We start from the raw sequence: 13,155 nt of genomic DNA on the forward strand, positions 1-13,155 counted from the left end.
ACCCCCGTATTGGCAGCCCTGACAGTCTTGCAAGGACTTCCTTTGTCACTATCAGAGACTTGACAGCCTAGGACCAGAAAAGGGTCCACCTGTACTACATTTCAACCATGGATCTGTTTCTTCTAAAGAAAAATCACTATACAGTAGATCCATCAGAACCAACATTTACTTCTATCAGCCCAGTGCTACCACACACATCAGGCCTTATAAAGCATAGGATATGAAAGGAAACTTGTAAGGGTTTCAAAAGCCCCCTTATCAGTTACCTTTGCCCAAGTGATAAGCAGCAAGAATGCATCTTTGAACCTGGGCTTTGGACCCCTTTAGAAGGTAAGCTGTAGACCCTTTCATAACAAAGGATATAGAGGATTATTGGCAAGATGTCCGAAGGATCCCATTAGGAGTTTACTGGTAAAAGCTCTAAAACATGTATTTTATTTTACACAGGTGATAAATTGGTGTCAAAGAAAAATGAAGATTCTTCTTCTCCAGTTGTTCTTCTCGTTGGTCCTTGCAACGGGCCCTTGCAAACCAAATCAAGGACACAACTACAACCTTTGCTTTGAATGGCTGGTGTCAGAGGTATCTAAATCTCAAATGGACTTTGCTGTGAGGATTTATCAACACATATCAGCACCAACATTAAGACCCCCACCAAACCTATTTATTTCACCGATCAGCATCTACACAACCCTCTCCATGCTGGCTCTCGGCGCCCAATCCAAAACTCACAAGGAAATTCTCTTTGCCTTAGGACTGAATGACACCATGACAGACGAGGAGCTGCATAATGCTAACAAAAAGCTCCTCAAAGTGTTAAGTCAGCAAACCAAAGATGTAGAATTCAAGCTCGGTAATGAGATCTTCATAGACTCGTCGGCAAAAATTCTACCAGAATACCAACAGAATGTGGCTTGGTACTACAACGCCTCTATTCAGACCATCAGCTTCAGTGACCCTCAGAATGCTGAGGAAACAATCAATGAGGTTGTGAGGAACAGAACAGACAATAAGATACAACATACGGTCGATAACTTGGATCCCAAAACATTGATGATTCTTCTAGATTATGCAGTCTTTCAGGGTAAGTCCATTTTGCTGTTGACTAGAAAAAAATAGATTTTGGGGCAGGAGAATTGACAAAACTACGGACAATAACAAGGACTAACGTTTTCAAGAGAATATCATAAAAGGGTTGTATTTACTATAAGGCACTTGTAGGCCAGTCCTAGGTCTCCAAGCAAGGAGGCAGCACTAGACCTAAAATTTACAAATTTAGATTTTCTTTTTTTTAATCTATGTTGTTTGCATCATCTGTCCACCTCAGAACATTTGCGGCTAAATTTAGCAAGAGAGAATTATAGGGGAAGGGAGGTGCAGGGAATGCTGAGAAGAGTCAACAGGCTCTTCATGACATGAAACCATCTCTCCTTTCTCTTTTTTTGGTGGTAGATACGGGTAAAAGGTGGATCTGCTTATTATTCAGACTGCATACTGCCTTCTATAGTATACCTATTGACTATTGTAACTCCCTCATTGGCCGACCTCATCGCAGGCTATCCCCTCTTCAGTCTATCATGAATGCTGCTGCCAGACTCATCCACCTTACTAATTGTTCCATATCTTCCACCCCCAGGGGCGGACTGACCATTTGGAAACTCGGACACTGCACGAGGGCCCGGGGTCAGTAGGGGGCCCCATGAGATGCCCCTGGTACCTTTTTCATGGGCTTTTTTGAGTTTGGGCAAGGACACAGGGGCCCCATGATCCCCTATTGCCCGGGGGCCCCATGAGTTGTCAGTCCACCCCTGTCCACCCCTCTCTGCCAATCCCTCCACTGGCCTCCATTCAGTGTCCTCCACCCCTCTCTGCCAATCCCTTCGCTGGACTCCATTCAGTGTCCTCCACCCCTCTCTGCCAATCCCTCCACTGGCCTCCATTCAGTGTCCTCCACCCCTCCACTGGCATCCATTCAGTGTCCTCCACCCCTCTCTGTCAATCCCTCCACTAGCATCCATTCAGTGTCCTCCACCCCTCTCTGCCAATCCCTCCACTGGCATCCATTCAGTGTCCTCCATCCCTCTCTGCCAATCCCTCCACTGGCATCCATTCAGTGTCCTCCACCCCTCTCTGCCAATCCCTCCACTGGCATCCATTCAGTGTCCTCCACCCCTCTCTGCCAATCCCTCCACTGGCTTCCATTCAGTGTCCTCCATCCCTCTCTGCCAATCCCTCCACTGTCCTCCACCCCTCTCTGCCAATCCCTCCACTGGTCTCCACTCACTATCTTCCACCCCTCTCTGCCAATCCCTCCACTGTCTTCCACCCCTCTCTGCCAATCCCTCCACTGGCTTCCCATTGCCCAACGGATACAATTCAAAACATTAACAATAATATATACAGTTGTGGCCAAAATTATTCAACCCCCACTGAAATTGAGTGTTTTGGCCAGTTTGACATTGCTTTTGATCATTCAGTCATCTTGCTTACATTTACATTAAAGAGGCACTTGTAGGTCAGACAAATATAACATAACAGTTATAATGAAATAACCACAAATGTCTTTTCTGTGCTCACAGCATTATCAGTTTTATTCAACCCCCAAGTGACATTCAATCTTAGTACTTAGTACAGCATCCTTTTACAGTTATAACAGCTTTTAAACGTGAAGCATAGCTTGACACAAGTGTCTTGCAGCGATCTACGGGTATCTTCGCCCATTCTTCATGGGCAAAGGCCTCCAGTTCAGTCACATTCTTAGGCTTGCGCACTGCAACTGCTTTCTTTAAGTCCCACCAGAGGTTCTCAATCGGATTTAAGTCTGGTGACTGCGATGGCCACTCCAAAATGTTCCAGCCTTTCCTCTGCAACCATGCTCTAGTGGACTTGGAGGTATGCTTGGGATCATTGTCCTGTTGAAAGGTCCAACGTCTCCCAAGCCTCAGGTGTGTGACGGACTGCATCACGTTTCCATCCAATATCTCCTGGTACTGAAGAGAATTCATGGTACCTTGCACACGCTGAAGCTTCCCTGTACCTGCAGAAGCAAAACAGCCCCAAAGCATGATTGACCCTCCACCATGCTTCACAGTAGGCAAGGTGTTCTTTTCATCATAGGCCTTGTTCTTCCTCCTCCAAACATAGCGTTGATCCATGGGCCCAAACAGTTCTAATTTTGTTTCATCAGTCCACAGAACACTATCCCACAACTTTTGTGGTTTGTCCACATGGCTTTTGGCATACTGCAGTCGACTCTTCTTATTCTTTGGAGACAGCAAGGGGGTACGCCTGGGAGTTCTGGCACGGAGGCCTTCATTACGCAGTGTGCGTCTTATTGTCTGGGCTGAAACTTCTGTACCCACATCTGACAAATCTTTTCTCAGTTCCTCAGCAGTCACACGGGGACTTCTCTCCACTCTACGCTTCAGGTAGCGCACAGCAGTCGAAGTCAGCATCTTCTTTCTGCCACGACCAGGTAGCGTTTCAACAGTGCCCTTTGCCTTGAATTTGCGAATGATGCTTCCTAAGGTGTCTCTTGGTATGTTTAACATCTTTGCAATCTTCTTATAGCCATTGCCCTTCCTGTGAAGAGAAATCACCTCTTCTCTTGTCTTCCTGGACCATTCTCTTGCCTTCACCATGTTTGTAACCACACCAGTAAATGTCTAGAAGGAGCTGAGTATCACAGTCATTTTAAAGCTGCCTAATTGGTGCTTATTATGCTTGATTGCTGCTCGGTGACATCCACAGGTGTTTTCAATACCTGATGGAAAGCACCTGTATGAACCTCTGTTCTTCAGAGTGGTAGTCTTTAAGGGGTTGAATAATTGTGGCAATGAAGAAACCACATAAGAACCATTTACTACTGTATTACATAAACAATTGATGTCATTTTAGTTGCATTTGGGTAGTTACAACGTCCTTGTAGGATTTGATTCTGAATACAATTCCAAATGTACACTATAGTCCCTAAACCCCTTTACAGCATTGGGGGTTGAATAATTTTGGCCACAACTGTAAAGCCATTTATAACTCTGCCCCCAAAAAGCCGGATTTGTGTTTCTTTTGTATCTTCTGCAAATTACATCACAAATCTTGTCTCCAAATATCACCCAAACCGTCCTCTCCGCTCCTCGCACGACCTCCTGCTCTCTAGCTCCCTTGTCTCCTCCTCCCATGCTCATCTCCAGGACTTCTCCAGAGCTTCCCCTATCCTCTGGAACCCTCTACCCAAATTTATCAGACTATCGCCTACTCTGCTCACTTTTATGCGATCTCTGAAAACCTCTCTCTTCAGGGAAGCCTATCCTGCCCTCAGCTAATAATGGAATCTTCTACTCCTCCTACCAGTCCATCCCCCCACAGTTACTACCTTTTGTACCTCCAGCCCCTTCCTCTTAGATTGTAAGCTCCCAGGATCAGGGCCCTCCTATCCCTCTTGTATTGAACTGTATTGCTGCTGTATTGTCTCCCTTTATATTGTAAAGCGCTGAGCACACTGTTGGCGCCATAAATCCTGTATAATAATAATAATATAAATCCTGTATAATAATAATAATAATAATATACCTACTGTATCATTAGGTTCAGCTGAAATAGTCACATGCAGAGCTTGTATGAAAGGACATTATCACTCAAGATTGCCTTTGGTGGCATAACGTCTAAACACAACCTTTTCTACAAGTATAGAGGAAAGTAGAATGATTTCCCACGTTTTCTATTTTGATGCCCTTGGTTACCTTTTGATGCGAGACGAAAATTGTGTGAAACTGGTTGGTCCACGAATAACTCTACAGCTATTCCCTGAGGGTGTCAGCTCAGAGTATAAATGTAAACGTGTAGCCAAAAGGATCATGCACATCTTGGGATCAGATATGGACATGGAAAGACTTTACTAGTTATTAGCCAACTTAGATGTGCTCACTGGATGTTTTCTCGATCTTGCAGGCCTTGACATATCCATTGTGTCCAATGGAAATACACTCACCGGCCACTTTATTAGGTACACCTGTTCAATTGCTTGGTAACTCAATTGCTACTCACTCAGTAGTCAATCACATGGCAGCAACTCACTTTATTAAGGGCATCTAAATGCTGTGAAGATGATTTGATGAAGTTCAAGCCAAGCATCAGAACGGGGAAGAAAGGGGATTTAAGTGACTTTGAATGTGCCATGGTTGTTAGTGCCAGTCGAGCTGGTCTGAGTATTTCAAAAACTGCTGATCTACTGGGATTTTCATGCACAACCATCTCTAGGATTGACAGAGAATGGTCCAAAAAAGAGAAAATATCCAGTGAGTGGCAGTTGTGTGGAGGAAAATGTCTTGTTGATGTCAGAGGTCAGAGGATAATGGGCAGACTGGTTCCAGATTATAGAAAGGCAACAGTAACTCAAATAACCACTCATTACACCCAAGGTATACATAATACCATCTCTGAACGCACAACACATTCAACCTTGAAGCAGATGGGCTACATCAGCAGAAGACCACTCCGGGTGCCACTCCTGCCAGCTAAGAACAGGAAACGGAGGCTACAATTTGCACAGGCTCACCAACAATGGACAAGAGAAGATTGGAAGAACGTTACCTGGTCCGATAAGTCTCGATTTCAGCTGTGAAATTCAGATGGTAGGGTCAGAATTTGACATAAACAGCATGAAAGCATGGATCCATCCTGCCTTGTATCAACGGTTCAGGCTGGTGGTGGTGATATCATGGTGTGGTGGATCCATCCTGTCTTGTATCAATGGTTCAGGCTGGGGGTGGTGGTGTCAAGGAGTGGTGGATCCATCCTGCCTTGTATCAATGGTTCAGGCTGGTGGTGGTGTCATGGTGTGGTGGATCCATCCTGCCTTGTATCAATGGTTCAGGCTGGTGGTGGTGGTGTCATGGTGTGGGGGAGATTTTCTTGGCACGCTTTGGGCCCCTTAGTACCAATTGAGCATCGTTTAAACCCCTCAGCCTACATGAGTATTGTTGCTGACCATGTCCATCCTTTTCTGACTACAGTGTCCCCATCTTCTGATGGCTCCTTCCAGCAGAATACTGCACCATGTCGGAAAGGGTTGAAACCCCAATTAGGTTGCTTGTTGCGGATTACTGCTGAAGCACCACGCTGCGCCTCCCCACACAATGCACACTCGCCATACTATGTGGAGCAGCAGCATTGTCACCCTCTCTCCTCATCTCACTGAATTCAGGGGAGGGGGTATGTAGTCCTCAGAACTGGGAGCAATTCTAACCGATACCAGTGCAGCAGAGGCAGACAGCACAGGACCTTATCAGTTCACTTGATTGTCATCAGAATTAACAGTTTTTGTTGTACTTATTGAACAGATATAACAAAACACTTTTATGTCTAAGTGTCAGTAAAAGAAACAAAACAAAACAAAAAAATCAGCACAAGGGACATAACATATGGTCAGTAGGATGTGTCCCTTGTGCTGATTCCTCTTGTTTTAAGTGAAATCCTCCAGTGTCCCTGCCCCCCACCACTGAAATCGTCCATTCTGGTGAGGGTTAATACAATTAGATGGCACATGCTTTCATCAAGAGAGCCCACCCAAGCCTGCTCTTCTTTCCACCCCACTCCTCCATTCATACAAGCCGTCCTACAGCTTCTATGAAGAAAACATGATCTATGAATGGAAGACAGGCAGACAATTGATAGTTCCGCCCCCTTTCATTCATAGATCCCAAACCAATTCTAGTTTACCTTTAAAGCAATCATCTTTTGTTCCCGCAGGTAAATGGCGATCGGAATTTCGCAAAGAAAATACGGAGAAGAGAAACTTCACGGTGAAGAATGAGAAAACAGTCTTAGTGCCAATGATGCGCCAAAAGGGATTGTATAAGACGTACAAGGACACGGAGACGAAATGCGATGTGGCGGAAGTGCCGTACGCCGGGAACATATCCCTTATCCTCATCGTACCGCAACTGGGTGACCTCTACCACGTGCAACGATCACTGACCCCCCAGAGGATAAAAGAATACATTCGCTCAATGAAATCCAGGTATACATGAGAGCTGCAAGAAACAGAATTCCAGTTTTAGCCCTGTCAGCCAAATGATCATTGTGATGGGAGTCACTTTGGGTGGGGGGTCCATGGAACACAGCTCCTTTTGGAGAGGTGGGGAGACCCCTGTCTCAGCTCCCCATATCCCTCTTATGTGTAAGTCATCCTGTGCCTGTTAGGGATACAGGGTGGTCTGTCCTAATATTGTGTAGACATGTATAGGAGATAGGTGGGGTGGGGGGTTGTGGATTGTTTAGTGTTGTGTGGCATTGTTCTATTGTGTGTCTTGCTTGGGAGCAAAGTATTATGGGATGTATGTGTTTATGTGTATAAGCTTAGTGGGGGGGGGTGTCTCCAGCAGCCCTCCCTCCTGATGGGACTGTCTGCTGGTGTGAAGTTTGAATAGCTGTGTGTTTCTTGTTACTAAATGGAGATTGCCACACATTGTGACATTATGCAGGGAGGGGGGATTTGTCTCTTGAGTGTATATATCTTGTATCTGTGTTAAAATAAACTAGTCTACCTCCTGGTTTACTTCATGACTGGTGTCGTCTAGTCTTGTATGGTCAGCGGTGGTGTCTGTGGTCGGTGTTCGGACAGATTGGTGTCGTCTAGTCTTGTATGGTCAGCGGTGGGGTCTGTGGTCGGTGTTCGGACAGATTGGTGTCGTCTAGTCTTGTATGGTCAGCGGTGGGGTCCGTGGTCTGTGTTCGGACAGATTGGTGTCGTCTAGTCTTGTATAGTCAGCGGTGGTGTCAGTGGTCGGTGTCGGACAGACTGGTGTCATCTAGTCCTGTATGGTCAGCGGTGGTGTCTGTGGTCGGTGTTCGGACAGATTGGTGTCGTCTAGTCTTGTATGGTCAGCGGTGGTGTCTGTGGTCGGTGTTGGGACAGATTGGTGTCTAGTCTTGTATGATCAGCGGTGGTGTCCGTGGTCGGTGTTCAGACAGATTGGTGTAGTCTGGTCTTGTATGGTCAGCGGTGGTGTCTGTGGTCGGCGTTCGGACAGATTGGTGTCGTCTAGTCCTGTATGGTCAGCGGTGGGGTCCGTGGCCGGTGTTCGGACAGATTGGTGTTGCCTAGTCCTGTATGGTCAGCAGTGGTGTCAGTGGTCGGTGTTCGGACAGATTGGTGTCGTCTAGTCTTGTATGGTCAGCGGTGGTGTCTGTGGTCGGTGTTCGGACAGATTGGTGTCGTCTGGTCTTGTATTGTCAACGGTGGGGTCCGTGGTCGGTGTTCGGACAGATTGGTGTCGTCTGGTCTTGTATGGTCAGCGGTGGGGTCCGTGGTCGGTGTTCAGACAGATTGGTGTCGTCTGGTCTTGTATGGTCAGCGGTGGGGTCCGTGGTCGGTGTTCGGACAGATTGGTGTCGTCTAGTCTTGTATGGTCAGCTGTGGTGTCTGTGGTCGGTGTTCGGACAGATTGGTGTCGTCTAGTCTTGTATGGTCAGCGGTGGTGTCGGTGGTCAGTGTTCGGACAGATTGGTGTCGTCTAGTCTTGTATGGTCAGCTGTGGTGTCCGTGGTCGGTGTTCGGACAGATTGGTGTCGTCTAGTCTTGTATGGTCAGCTGTGGTGTCAGTGGTCGGTGTTCGGACAGATTGCTGTCGTCTGGTCCTGTATGGTCAGCGGTGGTGTCTGTGGTCGGTGTTCGGACGGGGAAGCGGTATTCTAACGGAAGTACCCAAGTGCAGTCTGGGGTCGGTTCTGTTACAATCATACAAACAGCAATGCAAGATAAATTGGTAATAATGGGAGGGCAAAGCGGGGTCCCATTAGCACAGAACTGTATATAACAGGCAGTGAAATGATTGCAGTAACAGGGCTGCCTGGGAGCAGTTCCCACTCATGATACCAAGTGGCAGTACAGCATTGAAGAACTGATTTGTATAGAATTACGCTTGGGGAAGAATAACCGACATAAACTGTACAGTACAATGCAGTCTAGTACAAAAGCAGTGACTTGCGGGTCCCTGGGGATTACCCCCTTTGCACAAGGAGGTTGGGTGCAGCTGGTTGCCCAGGTGGATCCATGAACAAGCTCTTAGCAAGGCCTGAGTGCACTGCTGGGCCTGATCTAGGGGGGTGCTGGGGTGGGCTGTGCTCCCCCAGATTGCAGTTGTTCCCCCCCAGGTTTCTGAGAGTGCATCCACTGATCCATGAGCCAGTCTGATACAGACAGTTGATGTAAGAGGGCACTCTGATTGGGAAAATTGATGTAAGGGGGCACTGTGATGGGGACATCTTATGCAAGGGAGCACTCTGATGGGAATAACTGATCATATATAAGGGGGTACTCTGATTGGGACAATTGTTGTGAGGGGGCACTCTGACGGGGACAATTGATTTAAGGGGGCACTCTGATTGGGACACCTTATGCAAGGGAGCACTCTGATGGGGATAACTGATCATATATAGGAGGTACTCTGACTGGGACAATTAATGTACGGGGGGCACTGTGATGGGGACAATTGATGTAAGGGGGCACTCTGATGGGGATATCTGATCATACTGTATATAAGGGGATACTCTGTTTGGGAAAATTGATGTGCGGGGGGCACTCTGATTTGGAAAATTGATGTAAGAGGGTACTCTGATGGGGACAATTGATGTACGGGGGGGGCACTCTGATTGAGACAATTGATGTAAGAGGGTACTCTGATGGGGACAATTGATGTAAGGGGGCACTCTGATGGAGACATCTGATGAAATGAGGCACTCTAATGGGAACCCTAATGTAAAGGGGAACTGTGATGGGGACACCTGATATAAGGAGACGCTGGTTCTGTTTAATCCTCCTAATCTAATGACTGCATAATACATATTAGTGTTTCCCAGGTCGTGACACCATGTGACAGACTGTCAATGGCAGGAGGAAGGAGGTCCTGATTCCTCTATATAGATCTTTATATAATTCGAGGGGTTACCAGCAGGAGGAAGGAGGTCCCGATTCCCCTATATAGATCTTTATATCACTAGAAGGGTCACCGGCAGGAGGAAGGAGGTCCCGATTCCTCTATAAAGATCTTTATATCACTAGAGGGGTCACCGGCAGGAGGAAGGAGGTCCCGATTCCTCTATATAGATCTTTATATCACTAGAGGGGTCACCGGCGGGAGGAAGGAGGTCCTGATTCCTCTATATAGACCTTTATATCACTAGAGGGGTCACCGGCAGGAGGAAGGAGGTCCCGATTCCTCTATATAGATACTTATATCACTAGAGGGGTCACCAGCAAGAGGAAGGAGGTCCCGATTCCTCTATATAGATCCTATCACTAGAGGGGTCACCGGCAGGAGGAAGGAGGTCCCGATTCCTCTATATAGATACTTATATCACTAGAGGGGTCACCGGCAGGAGGAAGGAGGTCCTGATTCCTCTATATAGATACTTATATCACTAGAGGGGTCACCAGCAAGAGGAAGGAGGTCCTGATTTTTCTGTATAGATCTATAGTTAGACCCCATTTAGAACACTGGGTCCAGTTCTAGAGATCTCACTTATAAAAAGGAATTGATAACATAGAACAAGGCCAGAGATGGGTGACAAAAATGGTGAAAAGTCTGGGGGATAAATCTTTACCAGGAAAGACTGTGAGAACTTTTATGTACAGTCTGGAGGAAAGAAGGGAAAGGGGAGACAGAACTGAAACCTTTAAATACATCAAGGGGGGAATGAGGCTCAAGGGGGCAGGATCTTCAATATGGAGCTAAGATTCAGAATACTAACAGGAAGAAAGTTTAAAACTAGTCTTAGAAAATATTATTTTACAGAGAGAGTAGCTGATGCTTGGAATAGACTTCCTCCCGGGTAGTGAGCCAGTTATAAGAAGAATAAGAAGATTCAAAGTAACGATCTATCTCTCCATTTCAAACTGAACAGCTACAGTGTTTGTATCTCCCTTTCTCCTGTCTGATCGATGTTTATAAACAATGTTACTTTGTATCTCTCCATCTCCCGTCTGATCGATTTTTATAAACAATGTTACTTTGTATCTCTCTATCTCCCGTCTGATCGATGTTTATAAACAATGTTATTTTGTATCTCTCTATCTCCTGTCTGATCGATGTTTATAAACAATGTTACTTTGTATCTCTCTATCTCCCGTCTGATCGATGTTTATAAACAATGTTACTTTGTATCTCTCCATCTCCCGTCTGATCGATTTTTATAAACAATGTTACTTTGTATCTCTCCATCTCCCTTCTGATCGATGTTTATAAACAATGTTACTTTGTATCTCTATCTCCCGTCTGATCAATTTTATAAATAATGTTACTTTGTATCTCTCTATCCCCCATCTGATTGATGTATATAAACAATGTTACTTTGTATCTCTCTATCTCCCATCTGATCGATGCTTATAAACAATGTTACTTTGTATCCCTCCATCTCCCGTCTGATCGATGTTTATAAACAATGTTACTTTGTATCTCTCTATCTCCCGTCTGATCGATGTTTATAAACAATGTTACTTTGTATCTCTCTATCTCCCGTCTGATCGATGTTTATAAACAATGTTACTTTGTATCTCTCTGTCTCCCGTCTGATCGATGTTTATAAACAATGTTACTTTGTATCTCTCTGTCTCCCGTCTGATCGATGTTTATAAACAATGTTACTTTGTATCTCTCCATCTCCCGTCTGATCGATGTTTATAAACAATGTTACTTTGTATCTCTCTATCTCCCGTTTGATCGATGTTTATAAACAATGTTACTTTGTATCTCTCTATCTCCCGTCTGATCGATCTTTATAAACAATGTTACTTTGTATCTCTCTGTCTCCCGTCTGATCGATGTTTATAAACAATGTTACTTTGTATCTCTCTGTCTCCCGTCTGATCGATGTTTATAAACAATGTTACTTTGTATCTCTCCGTCTCCCGTCTGATCGATGTTTATAAACAATGTTACTTTGTGTCTATCTGGAGTCTGAACTATGTTGATAAACAGAGTCAGGCAGCTTTTTTTCCACAGTGGTCACTGCTAGATCTGCTCTGTGTACACAGCAACTCTCGGCTTTGATTATTCAGATCAGAGAGGGGTTGCAGAAGTAGGGCAGAAGGAAACAGATGTCCTGTGTACTATGATGATGTTTTTTGGGGGGGGTGTAGCATGTTCATTGCCCTACAATAGTTAATGGTGTCTAACACGGATTCAGCAGTTGTATTATTGTATGTGACATCTCTGACTTTGTAACACATCACAACTGAGTGTTTCCCAAGATGCACCTGAAGAGATGGGCGCTGCTCAACCAACCCCAGGAGTCCAATGCCAAGGAATGGTCTCAGCCTCCATTCTGGCCAATCCCTCAGCACCATAAGGTACACTTTTCCCAAGATGCATTGCAAGCCTTCAGTGTTTTGCAATGTATATGCGCACATTGGGGTTTATTCCTAAAGGAGATGAAGACAAGGTTTAAAGAACTACAATGTGAATTCATCACAAGATATCATGATGTGATTTCTGAACCTCCAGCCTGGTTCACACCGTAAGTCTTTTTTTTGGTTCAGCTCGGATGATATTCGGCCCATGTGCACCGGGCTTAGCTAGGTGATCATGCTGTGATGTTCAGGAATCGTCCTTTTTCTCTTTTGCTCGTTGAACTTCTAGTAATTCTGCTTTTACTCCTTTACAAGAGGAAATCATGTGCCAACATTTTACCCCGATATACAGTATAAATATGTGTATTTTTTAAAAATATATTCTTCCGATTTTTTCACCCCCTTCCAGTCCGGACACTTTCCCCCCCTTCCAGTCCGGACGCTTTCCCCCCCTTCCAGTCCGGACGCTTTCCCCCCCTTCCAGTCCGGATGCTTTCACCCCCTTCCAGTCCGGACACTTTCACCCCCCTTCCAGTCCGGACACTTTCACCCCCTTCCAGTCCGGACACTTTCCCCCCTTCCAGTCCGGACACTTTCACCCCCTTCCAGTCCGGACACTTTCCCCCTCTTCCAGTCCGGACACTTTCCCCCCCTTCCAGTCCGGACACTTTCCCCCCCTTCCAGTCCGGACACTTTCCTCCCCTTCCAGTCCGGACACTTTCCTCCCCTTCCAGTCCGGACACTTTCCCCCCCTTCCAGTCTGGACACTTTCCCCCCATTCCAGTCCGGACACTTTCCCCCCTTCCAGT

General features: G+C 45.9%; 1 protein-coding gene across 1 annotated transcript in view; it reads left to right on the top strand.

The window, feature by feature from the left end:
- The first annotated feature begins 471 nt into the window (after positions 1–471).
- LOC149434826 (serine protease inhibitor A6-like) overlaps positions 472–13,155 on the top strand; it is a 25,753-nt gene continuing 13,069 nt past the window's right edge. Inside the window, exons 1-2 of the mRNA XM_089663328.1 lie at positions 472–1,084; positions 6,748–7,018. Of these exons, the coding sequence (XP_089519454.1) occupies positions 472–1,084; positions 6,748–7,018 (884 nt within the window). The remainder of the gene's footprint in view (positions 1,085–6,747; positions 7,019–13,155) is intronic.

The sequence above is a fragment of the Staurois parvus genome, unplaced genomic scaffold, assembly GCF_062004578.1.
Source record: "Staurois parvus isolate SC_StPar_1 unplaced genomic scaffold, SC_StPar_1.0 ptg001665l, whole genome shotgun sequence".
Classification (NCBI taxonomy): domain Eukaryota; kingdom Metazoa; phylum Chordata; class Amphibia; order Anura; family Ranidae; genus Staurois; species Staurois parvus.